Here is a 24,232-nt window from a genome sequence, read left to right on the forward strand (position 1 = left end):
CATACGATGATTAGTAAATTCTCTATAAAAACTGCATGTGCCTTAAAGGGGCAATCTGCGATTGCTACATCCATTTAAAAAAAAAACTTTTGTCATTCTATATAGCCATTGATTCTTGAAGAATATAACTAAAGGAGCTTAGTTTAACTGTCTAACACCATCAGAACCCAAAATATAACCTTTATTTACTTCTTTGTTCGTAAACAATGTAATTGTAAACAAAACACTGTATAGCCTCAAAACATGGTTAAAACTATAATTTTCATGTCATGGATGGTCAGTCCTTGCATCCATAGCTATGTGTATGCATTTAAGAGTGGTTACATTTATCCAGCCCCACCCCTTAGATGTTTACCGAAACAGAGTTGGGGGGGTGGCGCTTTGTTATTGTTTGAACTGCATATTACACACTTTAAGACAAATTACATTTTTACAGTCATGATGGTCAATAAAGCTTTAGCATTAGAATGATGGATCCATCTCTAGAGTACATAAAAACACATTTTCTTTGCAACACGTAAAAAAAAAAGAGTATGAATAGCAACAACACTCGAGTATATGTCCATTCTTTGGGTGTTAACAAAAAAAAACAATGCATCTTAAACTCCTGATATACAGAAACATTGATCAATATTTGCATATGAACAACGAATGACTAAGTGTGCGATTACAAAGAGCAATCACAGAAACTTTGGATGTCAATTCTATATACATAGGAAACGAAGAAGAAAAACTCTTAAGTAATAAATTATCTTTTAAAACAATATTTTACAAACTAGCTTTGATTTTGATACAAACTGATCCTGAATTTTTAACACTAAGACTTATAACAGAGAAAGTGTTCTTATGGTCACAACTGTCAATTAAGCTTTTCATATGTTGTACTTTTTGGTGTGTTGTGTGTATTGTGTGTGTGTCCTGTCTCTTATGTGGAACAGAAATCAATTCCCAACTGTCTCTAGAAGGATGACAAGTCTCAGGTGCCAAGGGAAGGGTAACAGTGAAATGGAAAGTGGAGTTTCCAGCATGTAAGCGCTACAGAAACAACCTGCTCTCTCAAGTGTGATTGTTTGTTTGTCATTGTGTGTATTGAAATGAGAGGACTTTTAAAAAAGATGGCGGAAGAAAACATGTATATTTACGAGCGCACCGAGCTCCATGGGTCTGTGCTCCAATGGGGGCTAGACGGGCACGCATGAGTATTGCACTGCTCACGGTCGGGTGGTTTTTCTAGAATCTCACAGCTCAGATCATTAAAGCGTTCTCCGTTGGGCCTCTGACACACCACCAGCCGTGTCTTTATTCCTCCACCACACGGCGTGGTACACTGCAGGACAGAGCAGATGAAAGAATAGTGTGTAAACAGAGTCAGGACAGTTGATTCACATTGTCACAATACAGTTATCTACGACCTCTGACCTTTAACCCCTCACCTCCAGCACAACCCAGGAGGTACATGATGACATACAGCCCAGCAAAGCAATTTCAGAAGAATGGAATTGTAGAATAATAACCGCTATGATAACGCCAAGGTTCATAACAATGAGATGATGCATTCAAAGTGTGACTAAACCCCCTCAGTGTATGAGTGCTGTAGGACGGCTTGGGTTCTCTCACCTCTCCCCAGTTCCCGTAGACCCACTGTGGACAGGGTCCGGACTCACAGGAGCGCTGCTCGATGGGTTTGGAGCGATCTTCACAGTTGTTGGCAGCATAACCATTCTCATCTTGGCACACCACCACACGCCTCTGGAAGCCACCCGCACACGTGCTCGAGCACTGACGTCACAGGGAGAACACAGAGTGAGACAAATGGTTCACAGACTCTCACACGTACAGGTATGTATGCACTAACTCAGAGACAGGCAAGTAGACATTCAAACACTAATACGCATACATTCATGAGCATGTATGGACTCAATAACAAAGACATGTTCAAACACATCCATGCAAATGTATGGTGCTCATCTATGCACACATAACTCACTGAGACAAGGGGATCCTGCAATAATACATTTACCCAGAGTCACAGTGTCACATATTGTAGACCTTTGCACATACAGACATCAGCTACAATGAAACAAGCGCACATATAAACACTCACTCACCATTAATAAATACAAACACACCAACCTACAGTATGTGAAAAAAGGTCCCCATTGACAGACAAGTATACAAAAACACACATATATAAATCTGGCAAGGGTCCGATTGACCGCAGAGACTATGTGCTTTGGGAAACTGGATGGATAATGCACTGCTATATTAAAACACATATCCTCAAGGAGAAAATAACTCTTGCTATTTCCCATGATCCATTAAATAACACCAGCTATTTGGGGACAGATTGTTGTGCAACTATAATAACCCAGTTTTTAATAACAGCTGTACAATAGGCTATTAACCGCCAAAGCCATCAGCACAACTCATTGACCTTAGTCAGGGGTAGGCAACTAGATTCAGCCGCGGGACAATTTTTGTTGGAGCAGATGGTCAGGGGCCCGGAACATAATTATAATCATTTATACACTGCAAATTGACTACAACTCAGCCCAAAAAGGGATTATATTTGAAAATAACAATAATTTCATACCTTGATAACATTGAGACACAATCACATGTCATTTTTTTCATTTGTTAGAATACTTAGGAACAGATTTCCTAAATTAAACACATTTTTAAGTAAATTCCTGGTGAATGTACAGTCTTTTTTGACCAAAAACTAAAATCTATCCACTCCCAAAAAATCAGTAAGAGACTTTTTTAGTCCATCGGGCCACCTGTTGCCAACCCCTGATATAGGTTGTATGCATTAATTCAATGTTAAGGACCCTAGGACTGCAAGATGGTTGTAAATGGTTAATAAGAAATTCACCGCTCCCCAGGGTCCTGTCCTCCATTGGTGGGCCTGGGTTCGTCCTCCGCTGCGCCCATCGGCAGCCGTGGGCAGGTTGTTGCGGACGCCCCCGCTGGGCGAGGGGAAGGGTCGAGAATCACTGGAGCGGAGAGCAGGGCACTGGGACATGGCACACTCCTGCTCTGTGGCTGGACGGTCGTCAGGGTCACACTCCTCCACATCCACTATCTGGTCACTGAGGTTCAAACACACCACCTGGCGAGTGGTCTTCCCCTGCCCGCAGGATACAGAGCACTGCGTACACACACACGCACACACAGTAAGACAAACAACATACAAACACAAACAAACAATGCCGTAGCAGCTTAGGTCAGTGTCTTGTCGCTTTAAACACGGCTGACACAAACAGAAAGCGTAGTTAAAGTACTTTAAGGGACCCGTTTGTCAGATCAGTGCAACTTTTAACAGGCCCTGTATATGCCTATGTACAAGCTAAAACTACAACACTGAGGCTGCTTTAATAGTTGGGTCTCATAACGGTAGAACACAGTCATTAAACTTCATGAACTGACTGGCCCATCCATCCGCCATGCCATTCTGTAGTTATCACCCCCTCCATCAGGGTTCATTTCCGGTTCCATTCCATATCAGGAGTGTCTAAAGGGAACTTTCAGAGTCAGATCCGTCTCTTTTTCTGTGCTTCTGTTTGCTGTGGCCTTGGGCTGAGCTGCTTCCTGTCTGCCTGGAGGTCACTGAGTCGCTCTGGCATAAATAAGCAGTCAGGAACAGCCTGTACCTATCTATCTATCTATCTATCTATCTATCTGTCTGTCTGTCTGTCTGTCTGTCTGTCTGTCTGTCTGTCTGTCTGTCTGTCTGTCTGTCTGTCTGTCTGTCTGTCTGTCTGTCTGTCTGTCTGTCTGTCTGTCTGTCTGTCTGTCTGTCTGTCTGTCTGTCTGTCTGTCTGTCTGTCTGTCTGTCTGTCTGTCTGTCTGTCTGTCTGTCTGTCTGTCTGTCTGTCTGTCTGTCTGTCTGTCTGTCTGTCTGTCTGTCTGTCTGTCTGTCTGTCTGTCTGTCTGTCTGTCTGTCTGTCTGTCTGTCTGTCTGTCTGTCTGTCTGTCTGTCTGTCTGTCTGTCTGTCTGTCTGTCTGTCTGTCTGTCTGTCTGTCTGTCTGTCTGTCTGTCTGTCTGTCTGTCTGTCTGTCTGTGTGTGTGTGTGTGTGTGTGTGCGCATGGTGGCCATAGCTGCAGCATGGTGGGACTAGTGATCTCTGTCTGACGAGAAAAATCAGTAAACCACAAGGATCCTAGCCCCTCTCTACAGTCACTCAACCCTCCCTCTATCCCTCACACTTCCCTCCATCCCTCACGCCTCCCTCCAGCCCCATGCCTACCTCCATCCCTCACGCCTCAATCCATCCTTCATGCCTCCCTCACGCCTCATTCCATCCTTCACGCCTCCCTCTCGCCTCATTCCATCCTTCATGCCTCCTTCACGTCTCCCTCTCGCCTCATTCCATCCTTCATGCTTCCCTCACGCCTCCCTCCATCCCTAACGCCTCCTTCCATCCCTAACACCTCCCTCCACCCCTCACGCCTCCATCCCTCACGCCTCCTTCTATCCCTAACGCCTCCTTCCATCCCTCACGCCTCCCTCCAGCCACATGCCTACCTCCATCCCTCACACCTCATTCCATCCTTCATGCCTCCTTCACGCCTCCCTCTCGCCTCAGTCCATCCTTCATGCCTACCTCACGCCTCCCTCCATTCCTAACGCCTCCTTCCATCCCTAACGCCTCCCTTTATCCCTCACACCTCCATCCCTAACGCCTCCCTCCACCCCTCACGTCTCCGTCTCTCACGCCTCCCTCCACCCCTCACGCCTCCATCCCTCACGCCTCCCTCCACCCCTCACGCCTCCATCCCTCACACCTCCCTCCACCGCTCACGCCTCCCTCCACCCCTCACACCTCCCTCCACCCCTCCCTCCATCCCTCACGTCTCCCTCCACCACCCACACCTCCCTCCACTCCTCACGCCTCCCTCCACCCCTCACGCCTCCCTCCACCCCTCACACCTCCCTCCACCTCTCACGCCTCCCTCCACCCCTCACGCCTCTATCCCTCATGCCTCCCTCCATCCCTCACGTCTCCCTCCACCACCCACGCCTCCCTCCACCCCTCACGCCTCCCTCCACCCCTCATGCCTCCCTCCACCCCTCACGCTTCCCTCCACCCCTCACGCCTCCCTCAATCCCTCACGCCTCCCTCAATCCCTCACGCCTCCCTCCACCCCTCACGCCTCTCTCCACCCCTCACGCCTCCCTCCACTTCTCACACCTCCCTAGACCCCTCATGCCTCCCTCCACCCCTCAGCCAACCTTCCAAACACCCCTGAGCCTGTTTTATCACCTCCTCCCCTTGGACCAGAGAAACACCCAATCACCCAAAGTCATTATGAATTGTGGTCTGAAAAGCACAAACCACAGCTAAATATACTTCAGATATTATAGGCCACTGAGCTGGCTAGAAATACAAGTTAATGAACAGTGCAGAAAGAGCGTATAATGGTAGACAGATTTCCCTCTAGAAGAACTGTTCACAAAGGTTAAAGACTATAGCAATGGAGGAAAACACCATATCCGTAGCCAGAAGACCCTCTAGTAATGTCAAATATTAAGTGGATATTCTATACATTCAATATATTTTAAGTGTACACAGTATATGCACTTAACATGGTGGTTGATTGAAAGACAGTAGTTACTTACTGATGTCCATTCTAGGACCTTCCACTGTCCGCAGTGCACTACAATGCACCCGTCGCTGGCTGGGGGCTTGACCAGGTGGGAGCAGGCAGAATCCTCTGCAACCCCACCCTGGATGTCACGGCAACTAACATAGCGCATCCGGGTCCCTTTGCCGCAGGTGGAGCTACACTGTGGTGAAGTAGGAAGAAATCAGTACAGTACAGTGCAACACACACACACACAGTATTTCATTGCTACAGCGAGTGGTAGTGCAACCAATAAAACCAACCTGTGTCCAAGAGCCGAACCTCCACTGCGTTTTGTGTGAAAGGTGTGAGGGGACTTTGGTCCCAGGGGGAACTGGGTGGCTGACAGGACACTGGGCCGGTTCACAGTCCTACAGGGACAAACGGACACATCCATCAAACCAATCACACTGACAGAAACACACCACACAGTACTACACTTTCATCTACTTACTGGACACAACCTAGACAGCTCTGACAGAAGGGTACTCACCAGACTAAAAGTAACAGTGTTACTCTGACAGATCCCAGAAACACACAACGTTAAGCCCCTCCACATGAGGCCAACCTTCTGAATAACCTGACGCCTGTCATAACGTGTCACAGTGGAGTGGTATCCCAGTCTCCAATGCCAACACTGGGCTCCTTCCCCACCTTCCGCCCTGCTCTACTCCCCGGTGCCCTCTCATGACCTTTGAACCCCTAATTCTGGGGTGAGCAGAGGGGCCTAACTTAGGTTTAGCAGGGCCATAGAGGGCTCCACATTCCACACTCTGAGTCCTCTGAGTGGAAACAAACAGGACCCTGGCAGCTAGCCAGGCAGGCAGGCAGAAAGGCAGAAAGGCAGGGGGAACACAACCTCCACAGCCTCGCACTCACGCAGCAAAATACACCGTAAAACATGCATTAAATGGTTGTGAAGGTGGTGGGAGAAGAAGAAGAGAAAGAACGAAGGAGGTGAATTATGAGAAGGTACTCTGGTTCTAAAGGCAGCCAAGGCCTGTCTATGACACTGTGGGTGTGTGTTGATGTACGTTGTGTACATGTCTGTGCGTAGGTGTGTAGGAGGCAAGTGTTAAGTCGTCGTTGTGTATTTTTTGGTTTACTCCATCTCGTTGGTCAACTCAGGTAGAGATAAGCTCCATTCTTTTCTCTTTCCCCCTTTTCCAGCCATGCAGTAGTTTAGGGTGGGCGGTCTCGGAGCCGACTTCACGGATGACTGGCTGGAATCACAGGGAGGTGAAGTGACTGATTCAGGGTCACTGGGCCTGACGGCTGAGTCGGGAATTAAGGCCGGGACCAGGGGGGCCTCCCTGGGACCGGAGTCTCAATCTGCGTTTATGGCTCAGCCCAGCCCAGCCCAGCCCACCACTCCACACCCCACCCTGACCTGCCCACCCCATGCCCCAGGAAAACAGACCATTCTGCCTTCCAACTATTAGCGTGGAGAGAGAAAGAAACAAGCCCTAATAAACTAAACTGATGCATGGTGAGAAGTCCATAAAAGTAGAGGTTCATGAAATGTATGACGATTAGTCAGCAATTGTATGAATGTGAGTTTGTGTTCACTGTTTATGTGTTGGTCATTTTCAACACAGCAGGAATTGTTTTACTGAAGAGGTTTTTCAGATAGGTTCACATAAGGTGGAGAGAACCAGCCTACACACATTCCATGTTGTTCATTATTTTCCATAGAATGCATAGAGCCACGAGTTGATTATCCCTTTTATGAGTTCAACATCCACTGAAGTAGCTAGCAAGTTACTAGATAGAGACTGTAGTTGCCTTGGTAACCAAACAAACAGACTTGCTAGTTGAGCTAACCAAACTATTCATCCTAGCTTGTTATTATGAACATCGAATTCAACAATGCTAAAAAAATATATATTTGACTTTTACTTTTAAAAGCAGCTCAAACACAGTAAGAATTAACTATAGCCATTGAATTCTACCGTGCAAATAAATATACCGTGTGTTATATGGAAATAATCCACGCTCTAGAACGCCCTTCAAGTCAATCAGAAACGAGTATTCAACAATGCCATGGTATAAACTACAGTACAAGACTGTTAACATATCGACATTAAGGTGGGAAACTACACTATTACACTACAGTACAAGACTCTTGACAGACAAACGATACCCCTGGCAGACTGTAGGTGTGACTTACATAATAACCAAGGTGAGGACAGTTTCCAAGAATAATCCAGGAATGTTTTGCACCATCACCAGCCCTGCCCCATGGCTGAGTTTCTGGGGTTAGAGCCAGTTCCCCCTCCCCCTCCATCACCCACCCCCAGAACCCCCCTGCTCCCTGACAGGAGCTTTCGTGCGCCCCCTGCCGTGGAAAGGTCCTTTTCTCCTGCTCCTTCATGCTTGGTAAGGAGGCGGACGGCTGGAGGGAGACAATCGCAGCTATGTGTCTCCGACTGGGGGTAAAAGCGGCCTGGCACAGCCCCCCACTGACCCCCCTTTAGACAACAAGGCTTTATTGAGTCCAGGTGATAATGGACTGGGTCACAGTGTGTCATTGACTGTACCTGTGTCGCAGCCTGCACAGGAAAACCCCCTTTCCTCACTATAAAATGTAACACCATTCTACAAATGCAGGGGAAGGGGAAAGTCACATGGTCAGCTCACAACTAAGTAGTGTGTCAGGAACAGATAAGGGTGTTTGTGTGTTCTACTGAGTCTGACAAATCAAGCCCTGGGTGGTCTAATACTGAGAAAATTGCATGTAGGCCTCACTACAGGTTATATCCTCACAAATGTCACTTGAAAACTGAGTAGTATACAAGGGCTGTAGCCAAAGCATCCACAAAACTGCTTTCACTTATCCCATGTTAATTCTCCAGATCTGTGCAGAGGAGATGGGGAACGTATAGAGATGTTGAGATGGGTCTTAGTGGACTGTGTCCTTACCTGAGTGTCAGTGGGCCGTGTGGCCGCGTTACATTCAGTGTCGTCCATGACAGACCCATATGACCTCACAACGCACTTCACTGCTCGCATCTGGTAGCCTGGTCCACACGAGGTAGTGCACTGTGTTCACCAAAGAGAGAACAAGAGAAAAGAGCGATATAAAGGAAGAGAGAGAGAAAGATAAAAAAAGGGACAGAGAGAAAGTCAGAGACGGACAACAAAAAGCCAACATAGCAAATCTTCCCAAAAATGCCTCACTGAAGGGGAAAAAGTGCACTCCCTTTGAGCCTGGTCAGACTAGTGCCAGCAGATGACAGCCTTCATGACCATAATGCATGAGTAATTCATCTACTTTCCATTGCTTCTTCCCACTGTATCCAAGTCAGTGGGAAGATACACCACACTCTTTTCTACCTCACTGACTCCAATGAAACGGGGTCAAACCTGTGTGGCAGCAACTTTAAACAATCTTTATTAAGAGCTTTAATTTTATTGTGAGGAGCTGTCATTTTATTGTGAGGAACTGAAGTTTTATTTAAAAAAAATCTGTTTTGGCCAATTCCATGGTATAGGAACACCTAATCTCCATCACACATTTAGGCTTACAGGCAGTTTGCACACACAAGCTGATTTATAAGAGCATTGTTTTGATTTGCAAAATGTTGCAATACCTTTCTAGACTAGAGCCTAAGGATTGCTACAAAGCAGCTGTTTTTCATCCTCTGAGATCTACACTGATTATGCTTTAGCAAGCATAACGATTGTGTACAGATTTAGTGTGCTTATTTTGGTATGTGAATGGGGGATAGACTAAATCAGTGTCTTAGATTATTTTTCTTCTGTCAATGCTCTACATCTGGAGAAAGCATAGTACAGCATTCCACATAGCTAAAACTCTATAGCAAAATGGGCTTATTATGATAGATACAGTAGTATAAATAGCTGCTCCATTTGGTCATATTCTAATATTTTAAACATTTGGACACATTTGGAATAACACAATATGTTCACAAGACATGTCACCAGAGATCTCTTCACAATCCCCAAGTCCAGAACAGACTATGGGAGGTGCACAGTACTACATAGAGCCATGACTACATGGAATTCTATTCCACATCAAGTAACTGATGCAAGCAGTAGAATCTGATTTAAAAAACAGATAAAAATACACCTTATGGAACAGCGGGGACTGTGAAGAGACACACACACACACACAGGTACAGACACACTCATACGCACACACACACGAGCACACGCACTCTACACACACGTACACTGTAATATTGCTGTATGGTGGTATTATACCATTTGTATTGTAGATATGTAATGGTGCAATAATGTTAAGTAATGTACTGTTTTATATTTTGTTGTATGTGTGATGTAAGTGCCTTAATGTTTTGGACCCCAGGAAGAGTAGCTGCTGCCAAGGGGGATCCATAATAAATACAAATACATAATCATTAGCTGTTGTAAGATACAACACTACAGTCTTTGAGGAACAGAGGGTAAGCCACAGATGTTACCTGGAACACAGTGTGTCCCACCTGTCAAACATCATAATATTACCTGGCACAAAGCTATGTCAACACTCTCATACACATGTCACTATACGGTTTGTCAACAGGTGTGCCTCACCTGGCCCCAAGGTCCGACCTGCCACGAGGCACAGTCCTGCTGCTGACACGTCTGGACCGACTCAGGCTTGGACGCAGAGTCACAGAAGCGGTCGTCCCGTCGGTCCTCCGCAAACTGGCACCATGTCTGCCGGTGCTTGTACCCTTTCCCACACGTCACTGGGCACTGCAACAATAGTCAACAGGCACAATGAGAAACATGGGCACACATAGCATAAAGCCTTTGGAAAGTACACTCAGAAAATGAGGACAACAGTGTGTGTGTGCAGTTAACAGTAGCTTTGACATGTACAGTAGGTTAGCTATGTGTGTAGAGTATGTGTTTGTTTGGGATATTTGAGCAATAAGGCCCAAGGTGTGTAGTATATGGCCAATATACCACGGCTAAATGCTGTTATTAAGCACGACGCAAAGCTGAGTGCCTGGGTACAGCCTTTAGCCGTGGTATATTAGCCTTATACTACAAGAGGTGCCTTATTGCTATTATAAACTGGTTACCAATGTAATTAGAACAGTAAACAAGTCATTTTGCATCATACCCATGGTATATTGTCTGATATACTGTACCACAGCTTTCAGCCAATCAGCATCCAGGACTCAAACTACCCGGTTTATAATATAAAACATTTGCGGAATGTGACACATAGCCTTTTTAGCTGCTTGGACAGAATGTGAAAACTATGCAATAACACTAGTTATTGCACCACATACTGCACTGTACATGACAAGATATAACAAGGACACTCTGTAATTTTTACATCTTTAACAACAAACTAGACGTAGCATAAAAAGGCCATCTGGATTCTAAATTCCTAAATTCCTCAATTAATTTCAAGTGATAATCAACATTTCCAAAGCGTAGTCCAAACATTCTCCATGGAACTGACCTCAGACCAGTCTCCGGTCTTCCACGCGGGACACAGGAACTCATTGCAGTTCTGGGCGGTGGTCAGCTTGTCTCTCTGGCTGCACTTACTCTCATCACTTTCTGCCTCAGAGGACTTCCCACACACGGCTGCACGACGCCGGGACCCTCCGCCACAGCTTTTGGAGCACTGAAACACACGCACACGTATTAAACCTTTGTCCTTCTGTTTTGCCTTCTCTTTTTCTTAGCCCACCCAAAAACAGGTGGTCTCACCTCTGACCAAGAGGAGTACTCCCAACCGGCCGGGTTACAGTCACCATGGCAACTCTCCTTGTCCTCAGGTTTACGTTGACTGCTGCAATAACGCTCGTCCACCTTCTGGGTCTTTCCATCGGTACGGCTGAGTTTGGCGCAGTAGATCTCCAGTGTACGATATCCCACTCCACATGGGACTGTACACTCACTCTTCCGCGCTACATGCCACCTGCACAGACAGGAAAGGTCATAGGTGAGAGACGATGACAGGAAACATACAGATCGCATATATAAAGACTGATAGTGATGAAGAATCTATGATATGGATAGATGGAGAGTGGTTTAGGCAGTACCTGATTTCACAGTCTGCGTTGCAGGGTTCTGTGACCATGGCTGGTCTGGCAGCCCCATGGCACCTCTGGTCTGAGACCACCACACGGTCCGACTCTCTACTACACAGGATCTTCCTCTTACGCTCTCCTGATGGGGTGTGAGAGAAGGTTTAGTTCCTTGGTCATGGTCCTGCTGCTTTTGGTTTCTCCCTGGGATTGAATCGATTGGCTAAAAAGTCCATGCACGCTTGGACTCTTTGGAGTCTAAATCAGACACTTTTCAAAAGGCAAGAATGAAAACCAGCAGGAGTGTGTTCCTCGAAGAGACAGGTTTGACGTCCATGGTTAAATCATTGTAAAATCGTTCTTATTTCAAAAAGCGTTCCCAGAAACCTTGCTCTTAAAGCTGGATCCTCCACCTATACCTTCTGTTCTCAATTTTTATAACCAAACATTAAGAGCAGTAAATCAGTAGAACTGCCAGTAAATCTACATGGATAAATAGAAATGTGTTAGTGAAGAAAGAAACTGCATCTTCAGCCCTTATTCTCTTTAGCTATTTGTGACTTTGCCACTGAAGAGCGCCTGTGACGTCGACATTTCACTCCATTGCATACTTACATGTAAAATGTTTGTCCTTTTTAGCACTGGCAACTCCTAGCCAATTCATAGACGCTAACTACCTTTAGCGCCTATTGACAATTGTATCGTCTTGCTGGGGGGGGTTTGTTAAGACGCTTGCTCTTAATCCTTACAAAAAAGTTATACAGGAACCCTTTGTGAAGTAATTGTGCAGGTGTCCTACAGGACTCATGTAGTACATTCCTGCAGGTATCCTGCAGGACCAAAACCTGCAGGATTTTGATATTCCTGCAGGATATGGAAAACTGCTGAAGGAGGAGATAAAATGTATGTGGACGTGGTGCAGATGTATATAGCCAGCTAGTTTTCTATTCCAAAAATATGTGTTTTTAACTCTCCTTTACAATTTACAACAAGAAGATGAACAGTTATGTGACATATTGGTCACCATAGCAACAGTTGACAGTTGGAAGTTGAGGAAATGGCTGCCAGGCAGTTTAGCTAATTCAAGTACTGCTAATATTTAAAAAAAAATTGACAGGTAAGGGGTCAGAGAAACATACTAACTATAACAAATGTTTATATGAACATGCTAGGGGGTGGCGTAGTTAGTTTTTAATGTGTTGTGTTTGTATAACATTTTGTATAAATAAGTTAGCTAGCTTAGCTAACATGTCCTCTACCACTGGCTGCTAGCTAGCTAGCTTTGACAAAAAAAACATTTTAAACTTTTGTTTCCATGGAAAGTGACAAATTAGGTTTGATATCCCTCTTGCCATGTCTCATTAGTACTGTTGTCACAAGATAGGCTATAACTTTTAAGTGTTTTGAAACGGATGGTGATAGATTCGATTTTTGAATGACTAGGCTACTGGCTCCTTGGCAAGCATTTGAAGACGGTAACCAAGTCACATGACCGATCATGACCTGTCACAAATAAGGACGTGATTGCATTTAAATAGTAAAGAGGGGTTTAAAACATTGTTTATCTATGAAATATCACATTATTTTCACTGAAATAATAAGGTCACAATTGAATAAACAAACAGTTTGATTTAAATAGAAATGAATAATTTTAACATCACTTTCTCTCTGTTTTACTTGTAGCTTGCTTGGATAGTTTCCCCACCTCCACCATGTGAGTTCTCTTCTTTTCCCTTACAGCTTAGACTACAGGGAGCACAGAAAACACACACACTATAATTATTTGCCTTGTATATCTAACAGTTTAGCAGAAGGCCACCACACCACAGAGTTGGTCAGTGCATGAGAAAACAATACATTTACTAATTCATCTGTTTCTGATTCTTTGTCTCATTTGCAACTCCATTAGTCCCAGTTGTCTACTAGTTAAATTCTCTGAAGGATGAGGAAGGGATCCAGCAGGTTGTCCTACAGGAAAATGGATATATATCCTGCAGGACTTTTTTGGAAGGGAGAGTTAAAACGCATTGCTTGTGGTACGGTTTTGAAAACATAAGGAACGTATAATTCATATCAGCAAGAAATAATAATACAAAAAAAGGTTAAACTACTACACACGTTTATAAGCTTAGTGTTCCCACACGGCCATATTTCCATGTTACAGCGCTTGTTTACAGAAAACAGATGGAAGACATAGGCGACTACCTGTGATAATTAGAGTAGTTACCGTCTATGAATGGGCAAGTCTGCGCTCAACTCTGTGGAGGAGTTAATGTACTTGGCTATTTTAGCGACAAACTCAGATTGTAAATGTTTGCTAATGGTTGTTAGTGTTGCTAACGTTTTCAAGCAAATTCCTATCGCTAAAAATGTCACACCGTTGTTATAGAGAAGGTCACAAGCTAATAGGGTTGCAAAGGGAGTCTATATTACTGAAACTTTCTAAGTTTACCAGTAAACTACCAGAATTTTGGTATCTTTCAAGGATTTTATGTAATCGATCACAATACATCTAGTGGCTCTTTTGGGTACTTCAGATTATCAGAAGTGTCTGTAAAAATCTCTGGCCCTCTGTGTGGCCTTATCACATAAAAAATAAAGAATAATATTTCACAATTATTTAACCAGGTAGGCCAGTTGAGAACAAGTTCTCATTTACAACTCCGACCTGGCCAAGATAAAGCAAAGCAGTGCGACAAAAACAACAACACTGAGTTACACATTGTATAAACAAACGTGCAATCAATAACACAATAGAAAAATCTGTAAACAGTGTGTGCAAATGAAGTAAGGAAGTAAGGCAATTAAGGCCAATAGTGGCGAATTAATTACAATTTAGCAATTTACACTGGAGTGATATATGTGCAGATGAGGATGTGCAAGTAAAAATACTGGTGTGCAAAAGAGCAGAAAAGCAAAAACAAATATGGGGATGAGGTAGGTAGTTGGTTGGATGGGCTATTTACAGATGGGCTGTGTACAGCTGCATTGATCAGTAAGCTGCTCTGACAGCTGATATAAGTCTCCAACTTCAGTGATTTTTGCAATTCATTCCAGTCATTGGCAGCAGAGAACTGGAAGGAAAGGCGGCCAAAGGAGGTGTTGGCTTTGGGGATGACCAGTGAAATATACCTGCTGGGGCGCGTGCTACAGGTGAGTGTTGCTATGGTGACCAGCGATCTGAGATAAGGCGGAGCTATACCTAGCAAAGACTTATAGATGACCTGGAGCCAGTGGGTTTGGCAACGAATATGTAGCGAGGACCAGCCAACAAGAGCATACAGGTCGCAGTGGTGGGTAGTATATGGGGCTTTGGTGACAAATCAGATGACACTGTGATAGACTGCATCCAATTTGCTGAGTAGAGTGTTGGAGGCTATTTTGTAAATGACATCGCCGAAGTCTAAGATCAGTAGGATAGTCAGTTTTACGAGGGTATGTTTGGCAGCATGAGCGAAGGAGGCTTTGTTGCGAAATAGCCGGTTCTAGATCTAACTTTGGATTGGAGATGCTTAATGTAAAATATATGACATCATTTAATAGGATGATTTAATAGGACAAAGCTGTAATCATTATCCTAAATATAAACCATCAACTTAGTTCAGCATGAAACGTTCTTTATATATATAAAAAAATATTATGTCAATATGTAATTGTTTTGTCGTCAAACTGGTGGTAGTTGTGAAAAAAGTAAATAGTTGAAGAGTTGCTGTTAATTGAAAATAATGACATTATTGATCAGATGCTATTTTCATTAATTAGGCTATTTTCTCTTAAACCATATGTTCTATATATATATATATATTAAAGTTATTCAAGCAGAAATTACCAAAGAATCTTACTGAAGATTCCGGTAACCTTGGTAAATTACCGCTAGCTTTGCAACCGTACACGCGAGTAGAAATGTTTAACATTGTATATTTAAGAAGTTAAGTTCCATTTGTATCCCTGAGCTGTACTCACCACTGCAGGTTGCTTACTGATTTGGAGAGAGCGCACCGGCCACTCACATGCGCCAAGTAATTACAATGGGAGAATCTCAATAGCATTTCCTTGATTCCTCTGGGACCTCTGAACTCCTCATCCAATTTGTTTTGAGGAGGCAGCGGGGAGAGAGCACCCGAGGAATCAAGGAAACACAATTATGATTCTCCAAATCTTTTATGTCGAGGGGTGTTTTCCTAATAATAGCCTATCTACAGTATATTAGTTTAACGTTAATGTAATAAAGTATTTGTCCTGAAATGTTTAAATATATTATGGATTGGTCATAGATAAAACAACTATTGAGAAGTATTGATTGTAAAGGGAATTATTAGGCTAATAATAATTTATGAAATACTTGTTTAGGTGCATTTTGTATTATCTCAGTGTTACGGGTTGGGCTTCATGTGCCCATTTTCAGGAGAGCATAGGCTGGAGTGACATGTTATCCAATGCTCTAGTCTAGGCCTACTAAACTCAGCTGTGTGCAATCATTGATGCTTTGTCAAAGTTATAGGAGCTCTGCCTAGTTTAAAGGTGCTCTGTCTTAGAAGCTAATTGAAGCTTCAGTATATTGGCCATTTCGTTTATCTGTATAAGTCAGAGTCCGTCAACATCTTGTCATAGATCCAGCTCACCTTCTGTACCTGTTAATAAATACCACAATTTTGCACCTGAATTTCATCTGACTCCTGATGCTTCACACACCCTGACAAGACCGTAGGGTCCACTATTCTACACAATTTAAAAAGAAATGTCTACTTTTCAACTTTCTATAAAACCCTTGGTTGCAGGAGCTTTTTTCGTGTTGGCGACTTCATGGTGGTCAGATACAACCACATACAGCCTCAACTCCTCTCTCCCCCGACCTTACACCTCCCCCCACACCTCCTTTCCCACACTCCTCCACTATCTTCTCTTTACCCCGCTAACCCCTACACCCCCTCTCCTCCTTCCCTTCACATCCCTCCCCCAGCCCTCACCTTGGCAGGGCCTGCTGCACTCCTGCCAGGGCCCGTAGGCGTCCCAGATGAACTGCTGGGGTTTATCCTCGATAGGGATGTTATAGGAGTACCTGACGTCTGGATTGTACAAGTTACCTACAGAAAGCACCTGCGGAGTGAGAGGGGGGCAGAGGAACAGAACAATACGTACAGTTCCACTGTTCCATTTGCATCATAACCATTTTACTGTGTCACCTTCTCAACAGTCATGTAAGGAGTTGTTACCTGGACAATGATCTCTTCTTCGATGCGGTCAGTGCAATTGATTCTCTCAATGATGTGGTCAGATCCGCTGTACTCGATGATGGTGTTGCCCAGTTTGATTTCCCTTTTAAACATGCTAACCACAAACTCTCCATTGAGCAGATACTCCCCTCTGATGTTTGAAACAGCTGCACATAAAGAGAGAATGGGTGACACTGACATGAATAAAAAGGATGGCATAGGAGTCTGAAAGTACAGTATGAGACAGGGTGAGAAACCACAAGTGTCTTTGATGAGCTCAGCTACTGTAAAGTCATTTTTCCTTTTGTTGAGGAAATCAAACAAGAGTGTTTACATGGACATACTATAGAGTTGGCTGAGTGTTTACATGGACATACTGTAGAGGTGGATACTCTGCATTGACATACTGTAGAGGTGGATACTCTGCATTGACATACTGTAGAGTTGGATACTCTGCATTGACATACTATAAAGTTGGCTGAGTGTTTACATGGAGATACTGTAGAGTTGGCTGAGTGTGTACATGCACATACTGTAGAGTTGGCTGAGCGTTTACATGGAGATACTGAAGAGTTGGCTAAGTGTTTACATGGACATACTGTAGAGTTGGCTGAGTGTGTACATGCACATACTATAAAGTTGGCTGAGTGTTTACATGGAGATACTGAAGAGTTGGCTAAGTGTTTACATGGACATACTGTAGAGTTGGATACTCTGCATGGACATACTATAAAGTTAGCTAAGTGTTTACATGGACATACTGTAGAGTTGGCTAAGTGTTTACACTGGCATACTGAAGAGTTGGCTAAGCGTTTATATGGACATACTATAGAGTTGGCTAAGTGTTTACACTGACATACTGAAGAGTTGGCTAAGTGTTTACATGGACATACTGTAGAGTTGGATACTCTGCATGGACATACTATAAAGTTAGCTGAGTGTTTACATGGACATACTGTAGAGTTGGCTAAGTGTTTACACTGACATACTGTAGAGTTGGCTAAGCGTTTATATGGACATACTGTAGAGTTGGCTAAGTGTTTACACTGACATACTGTAGAGTTGGCTAAGCGTTTATATGGACATACTGTAGAGTTGGCTGAGCGTTTACATGGACATACTGTAGAGTTGGCTAAGTGTTTACATGGACATACTGTAGAGTTGGCTGAGTGTTTACATGGACATAATGTAGAGTTGGCTAAGTGTTTACACTGACATACTGTAGAGTTGGCTAAGCGTTTATATGGACATACTGTAGAGTTGGCTAAGTGTTTACACTGACATACTGTAGAGTTGGCTAAGCGTTTATATGGACATACTGTAGAGTTGGCTGAGCGTTTACATGGACATACTGTAGAGTTGGCTAAGTGTTTACATGGACATAATGTAGAGTTGGCTAAGTGTTTACACTGACATACTGTAGAGTTGGCTAAGCGTTTATATGGACATACTGTAGAGTTGGCTGAGCGTTTACATGGACATACTGTAGAGTTGGCTAAGCGTTTATATGGACATACTGTAGAGTTGGCTAAGTGTTTACACTGACATACTGTAGAGTTGGCTAAGCGTTTATATGGACATACTGTAGAGTTGGCTAAGTGTTTACACTGACATACTGTAGAGTTGGCTAAGCGTTTATATGGACATACTGTAGAGTTGGCTGAGCGTTTACGTGGACATACTGTAGAGTTGGCTAAGTGTTTACATGGACATACTGTAGAGTTGGCTGAGTGTTTACATGGACATAATGTAGAGTTGGCTAAGTGTTTACACTGACATACTGTAGAGTTGGCTAAGCGTTTATATGGACATACTGTAGAGTTGGCTAAGTGTTTACACTGACATACTGTAGAGTTGGCTAAGCGTTTATATGGACATACTGTAGAGTTGGCTAAGTGTTTACACTGACATACTGTAGAGTTGGCTAAGCGTTTATATGGACATACTGTAGAGTTGGCTGAGCGTTTACGTGGACATACTGTAGAGTTGGCTAAGTGTTTACATGGACATACTGTAGAGTTGGCTGAGTGTTTACATGGACATAATGTAGAGTTGGCTAAGTGTTTACACTGACATACTGTAGAGTTGGCTAAGCGTTTATATGGACATACTGTAGAGTTGGCTGAGCGTTTACATGGACATACTGTAGAGTTGGCTGAGCGTTTACATGGACATACTGTAGAGTTGGCTGAGTGTTTACATGGACATACTGTAGAGTTGGCTGAGCGTTTACATGGACATACTGTAGAGTTGGCTAAGCGTTTACATGGACATACTGTAGAGTTGGCTGAGCGTTTACATGGACATACTGTAGAGTTGGCTGAGTGTTTACATGGATATACTGTAGAGTTGGCTGAGCGTTTACATGGACATAATGTAGAGTTGGCTAAGTGTTTACATGGACATACTGTAGAGTTGGCTGAGTGTTTACATGGACATACTGTAGAGTTGGCTGAGCGTTTATATGGACATACTGTAGAGTTGGCTGAGTGTTTACATGGACATACTGTAGAGTTGGCTAAGTGTTTACATGGACATAATGTAGAGTTGGCTGAGCATTTACATGGACATAATGTAGAGTTGGCTAAGTGTTTACATGGACATACTGTAGAGTTGGCTAAGTGTTTACATGGACATACTGTAGAGTTGGCTGAGTGTTTACATGGACATAATGTAGAGTTGGCTGAGCGTTTACATGGACATACTGTAGAGTTGGCTGAGCGTTTACATGGACATACTGTAGAGTTGGCTGAGTGTTTACATGGACATACTGTAGAGTTGGCTAAGTGTTTACATGGACATAATGTAGAGTTGGCTGAGCGTTTACATGGACATAATGTAGAGTTGGCTGAGCGTTTACATGGACATACTGTAGAGTTGGCTGAGCGTTTACATGGACATACTGTAGAGTTGGCTGAGTGTTTACATGGACATACTGTAGAGTTGGCTAAGTGTTTACATGGACATAATGTAGAGTTGGCTGAGCGTTTATATGGACATAATGTAGAGTTGGCTAAGTGTTTACATGGACATACTGTAGAGTTGGCTAAGTGTTTACATGGACATACTGTAGAGTTGGCTAAGTGTTTACATGGACATACTGTAGAGTTGGCTGAGTGTTTACATGGACATACTGTAGAGTTGGCTGAGCGTTTACATGGACATACTGTAGAGTTGGCTGAGTGTTTACATGGACATACTGTAGAGTTGGCTAAGTGTTTACATGGACATACTGTAGAGTTGGCTGAGTGTTTACATGGACATAATGTAGAGTTGGCTGAGCGTTTACATGGACATACTGTAGAGTTGGCTGAGTGTTTACATGGACATACTGTAGAGTTGGCTAAGTGTTTACATGGACATAATGTAGAGTTGGCTGAGCGTTTATATGGACATAATGTAGAGTTGGCTGAGCGTTTACATGGACATACTGTAGAGTTGGCTGAGCGTTTACATGGACATACTGTAGAGTTGGCTGAGTGTTTACATGGACATACTGTAGAGTTGGCTAAGTGTTTACATGGACATAATGTAGAGTTGGCTGAGCGTTTACATGGACATAATGTAGAGTTGGCTGAGCGTTTACATGGACATACTGTAGAGTTGGCTGAGTGTTTACATGGACATACTGTAGAGTTGGCTAAGTGTTTACATGGACATAATGTAGAGTTGGCTGAGCGTTTATATGGACATAATGTAGAGTTGGCTAAGTGTTTACATGGACATACTGTAGAGTTGGCTAAGTGTTTACATGGACATACTGTAGAGTTGGCTGAGCGTTTACATGGACATACTGTAGAGTTGGCTAAGTGTTTACATGGACATACTGTAGAGTTGGCTGAGCGTTTACATGGACATACTGTAGAGTTGGCTACACTGAGAGTCGGTCAACTGTAAACAAACTCTCACTTAACTCAGTGATAAAAAAAGAGCAGCAAAACAGCTGATGTTTTCATTTACAGCAAGGCCTGCAACAGAGAACAGATAAACCTAATTGGGGTAAAATAATCCTGCATTCCTCCTGGAGGAATCTCATTCCTCCTGTTCTGTTCATCAGTTTGTCTGCTGCACACATTCACACTAATGCGATTATGGAGCTAATTTCCTGAGTTACTTTCCTCGCCATTTCACACATCACAGTTATGTGGCTGCAGAGACCGGCCCACTCTTACCCCCTGTTCCCCCTCAGGCCCCAGCTCAACCGCAGAGACAGTCACGCACACACACACACACACAAACACGCACGCACACAAAGAAACACAGGCATAGTGACCTTTATGAGCAGCACAGAGAGAATGAAATGGCCCACAGAGGGCTATATGAGTTCTGGATCATTAACGCGTTAGCACGTGTGCCCTAAACTCTCGTACAGGCCAGGTTCAATGGGCCCTCCAAAGCTCTCAGCTGAAGACAAGCAGAACACTACTGTAGCACCACCAACCATAAATCTAATCAAATAAAATCAATTTTATTTGTCACATGCGCTAATTACAACATTACCATGAAATGCTTACTTACAAGCCCTTAAACAACAATGCATAATTAATCAAAATAAGAATAAAGAAAATATTAACTAAATAAACTGAAGTAAAAAGAAACTAACACAATAAAATAACAACCATATACAGGGGGTACCGGTACCGAGTCAATGTGCGGGGGTACAGGTTAGTCGAGGTAATTGAGGTAATATGTACATGTAGGCAGGGGTAAAGTGACTATGCATAGATAATACATAGTGAGTAGCAGCAGTGTAAAAAAACAGGAGGTCAATGCAAATAGTTTGGGTAGCCATTTGATTAACTGTTCAGCAGTCTTATTGCTTGGGGGTAGAAGAAGTTATTAAGGAGCCTTTTGGACCTAGACTTGGCGCTCCGGTACAGCTTGCCGTGCAGTAGCAGAGAGAACAGTCTATGACTAGGGTGGCTGGACTATTTGACAATTTTTGTTGGCCTTCCTCTGACACCGCCTGGTATAGAGGTTCTGGATCGCAGGAAGCTTGGCACTACCATCTGTAGCGCCTTGCGGAAGGAGGCTGAGCGGTTGCCATACCAGGCGGTGATGTAACCGGTCAGGATGCTCTCGATTGTGCAGCTTTAGAACCTTTTGAGGATCTGAGGACCCATACCAAATATTTTCAGTCTGCTGAGGGGGAATAGGCATTGTCGTGCCTGCTTCAATACTCTCTTGGTGTGTTTGGACCATGATAGTTTGTTGGTGATGTGGACACCAAGAATCTTGAAGCTCTCAACCTGCTCCACTACAGTCCCGTCGATGTAAATTGGGCGTGCTTGGCCCTCCTTTTCCTGTAGTCCACAATCATCTCATTTATCTTTCTCACGTTTAGGGAGAGGTTGTTGTCCTGGCACCACGTCTCATCATTGTCGGTGATCAGGCCTACCACCGTTGTGTCGTCTGCAAACTTAATGGTAGTGTTGGAGTAGTGCTTGGCCACGCAGTCGTGGGTGAACAGGAAGTAAAGGAGGGGACTGAGCCCCTGAGCAGCCCACGTGTTGAGGATCAGCATGTCAGATGTGTTGTTGCTTACCCTTACCCCCTGGGGGCGGCCCGTCAGGAATTCCAGGATCCAGTTGTAGAGGGAGGTGTTTAGTCCCAGGGTCCTTAGCACTATGGTGTTGAACGCTGAGCTGTAGTCAATGAACAGCATTCTGATGTAGGCGTCATCTGTGGATCTGTTCGGGTGGGAAGTGTATTGGAGTGGATCAAGGGTTTCTTGGATGATGGTGTTGATGTGAGCCATGCCCAGTCTTTCAAAGCACTACATGTCTACAGACGTGAGTGCTACAGGTCAGTAGTCATTTAGGCAGGTTACCTTGGTGTTCTTGGGCACAGGGACTATAGTGGTCTGCTTGAAACATGTCGGTATTACAGACTTGGCCAGGTGCAGGTTGAAAATGTCAGTGAAGACACTTGCCAGTTGATCAGCGAATGCTCTGCGTACATATATCCTGGTAATCCGTCTGGCCCTGCGGCCTTGTGAATGTTGACCTGTTTAAAGGTATTACGCACATGGGCTACAGAGAGCGTGATCACACAGTCGTCTGCAAGAACTAGACCTCTCATGCATGCTTCAGTGTTGCTTGCCTCGAAGAGTGCATAGAAGTAATTTAGCTCGTCTGGTAGGCTCATGTCACTGGGCAGCTCGTGGCTGGGCTTCCCTTTGTAGTCCGTAATAGTTCGCAAACCCTGCAGGTGTAGTAGGATTCAAACTTAGTCCTGTACTGACGCTTTGCCTGTTTGATGGTTTGTCAGAGGGCAAAGAGGGATTACTTATAAGTGTCCGGGTTAGAGTCCCGCTCCTTGAAAGTGGCAAATCTACCCTTTAGCTCAGTGCGGATGTTGCCTGTAATCCATGGCTTCTGGTTGGGGTATGTACGTATGGTGGGGACGAAGTCATTGATACACATATTGATGAAGCTGGTGACTGATGTGGTATACTCTTCAATGCCATCGGATGAATCGCGGAACATATTCCTGTCTGTGCTAGGGAAGCTGTCCTCTAGCTTAGCATCTGTATCATCTGACCACTTCCGTATTGAGCGAGTCACTGGTAATTCCTGCTTTAGTTTTTGCTTGAACGCATCTCTGTGTGAGGAGTAAAGATAGTGTAGATTTTTTCCCCTCTGGTTGCACATGATACATTCTGGTAGAAATGAGGTAAAACGGATTTAAGTTTTCCTGCATTAAAGTCGCCGGCCGCTAGGAGCGCCGCCTATGGATGAGCATTTTCTGGGACATCTCTGTGCTGCTCATAAAGGTCACTATGCCTGTGTTTCTGGGACATTAAAAACTGTAATATCTTATGTTTCAACGAGTCGTGGCTGAACGACGACATGGATAATATACAGTTGGCTGGGTTTTCCATGCATTGGCAAGACAGAACAGCTACCTCCGGTAAGACGAGGGGTGGTGGTCTGTGTCCATTTGTCAATAACAGCTGGTGTGCAAAATCTAATATTAAATAAGTCTCAAGGTTTTGCTCGCCTGAGCTAGATTACCGCATGATAAGCTGAAGACCACAATATTTCCCTAGATAATTTGTGTCTATATTTTTCATAGCTGTCTATTTACCACCACAAACCGATGCTGGCACTAAGACCACACTTAACGAGCTGTAAAAGGCCATTAGCAAAGAAGAAAATGCTCATCCAATCCGTTTTACCTCATTTCTACCAGAATGTATCATGTGCAACCAGAGGGGAAAAAATCTACACTATCTTTACTCCTCACACAGAGATGCGTTCAAGCAAAAACTAAAGCATGAATTACCAGTGACCCAATAGGATGGATGGTAGAGGCGGGTTACCCACTCGCTGGCGAATTCTCACCAGGCACCTGGATCTTTCCCATCTGAC

At 44.0% G+C, this 24,232-nt stretch overlaps 1 protein-coding gene across 1 annotated transcript in view; it reads right to left on the reverse strand.

Annotated features, from left to right (window-relative positions):
• Nucleotides 1-261: 261 nt before the first annotated feature.
• The window catches only part of adamts9 (ADAM metallopeptidase with thrombospondin type 1 motif, 9), a 107,880-nt gene continuing 83,909 nt past the window's right edge, over nucleotides 262-24,232 (reverse strand). The window contains exons 20-31 of the mRNA XM_038964332.1: nucleotides 16,860-17,026; nucleotides 16,614-16,743; nucleotides 11,662-11,788; nucleotides 11,327-11,537; nucleotides 11,073-11,240; nucleotides 10,187-10,351; nucleotides 8,552-8,671; nucleotides 5,893-6,000; nucleotides 5,625-5,792; nucleotides 2,876-3,151; nucleotides 1,618-1,779; nucleotides 262-1,327 (exon numbers count right to left, since the gene is read on the reverse strand). Coding sequence (XP_038820260.1) covers nucleotides 1,139-1,327; nucleotides 1,618-1,779; nucleotides 2,876-3,151; nucleotides 5,625-5,792; nucleotides 5,893-6,000; nucleotides 8,552-8,671; nucleotides 10,187-10,351; nucleotides 11,073-11,240; nucleotides 11,327-11,537; nucleotides 11,662-11,788; nucleotides 16,614-16,743; nucleotides 16,860-17,026 — 1,991 coding nt within the window. The 3' untranslated portion in view covers nucleotides 262-1,138. The remainder of the gene's footprint in view (nucleotides 1,328-1,617; nucleotides 1,780-2,875; nucleotides 3,152-5,624; nucleotides 5,793-5,892; nucleotides 6,001-8,551; nucleotides 8,672-10,186; nucleotides 10,352-11,072; nucleotides 11,241-11,326; nucleotides 11,538-11,661; nucleotides 11,789-16,613; nucleotides 16,744-16,859; nucleotides 17,027-24,232) is intronic.

This window comes from Salvelinus namaycush, chromosome 2 (assembly GCF_016432855.1).
Source record: "Salvelinus namaycush isolate Seneca chromosome 2, SaNama_1.0, whole genome shotgun sequence".
Lineage (NCBI taxonomy): Eukaryota > Metazoa > Chordata > Actinopteri > Salmoniformes > Salmonidae > Salvelinus > Salvelinus namaycush.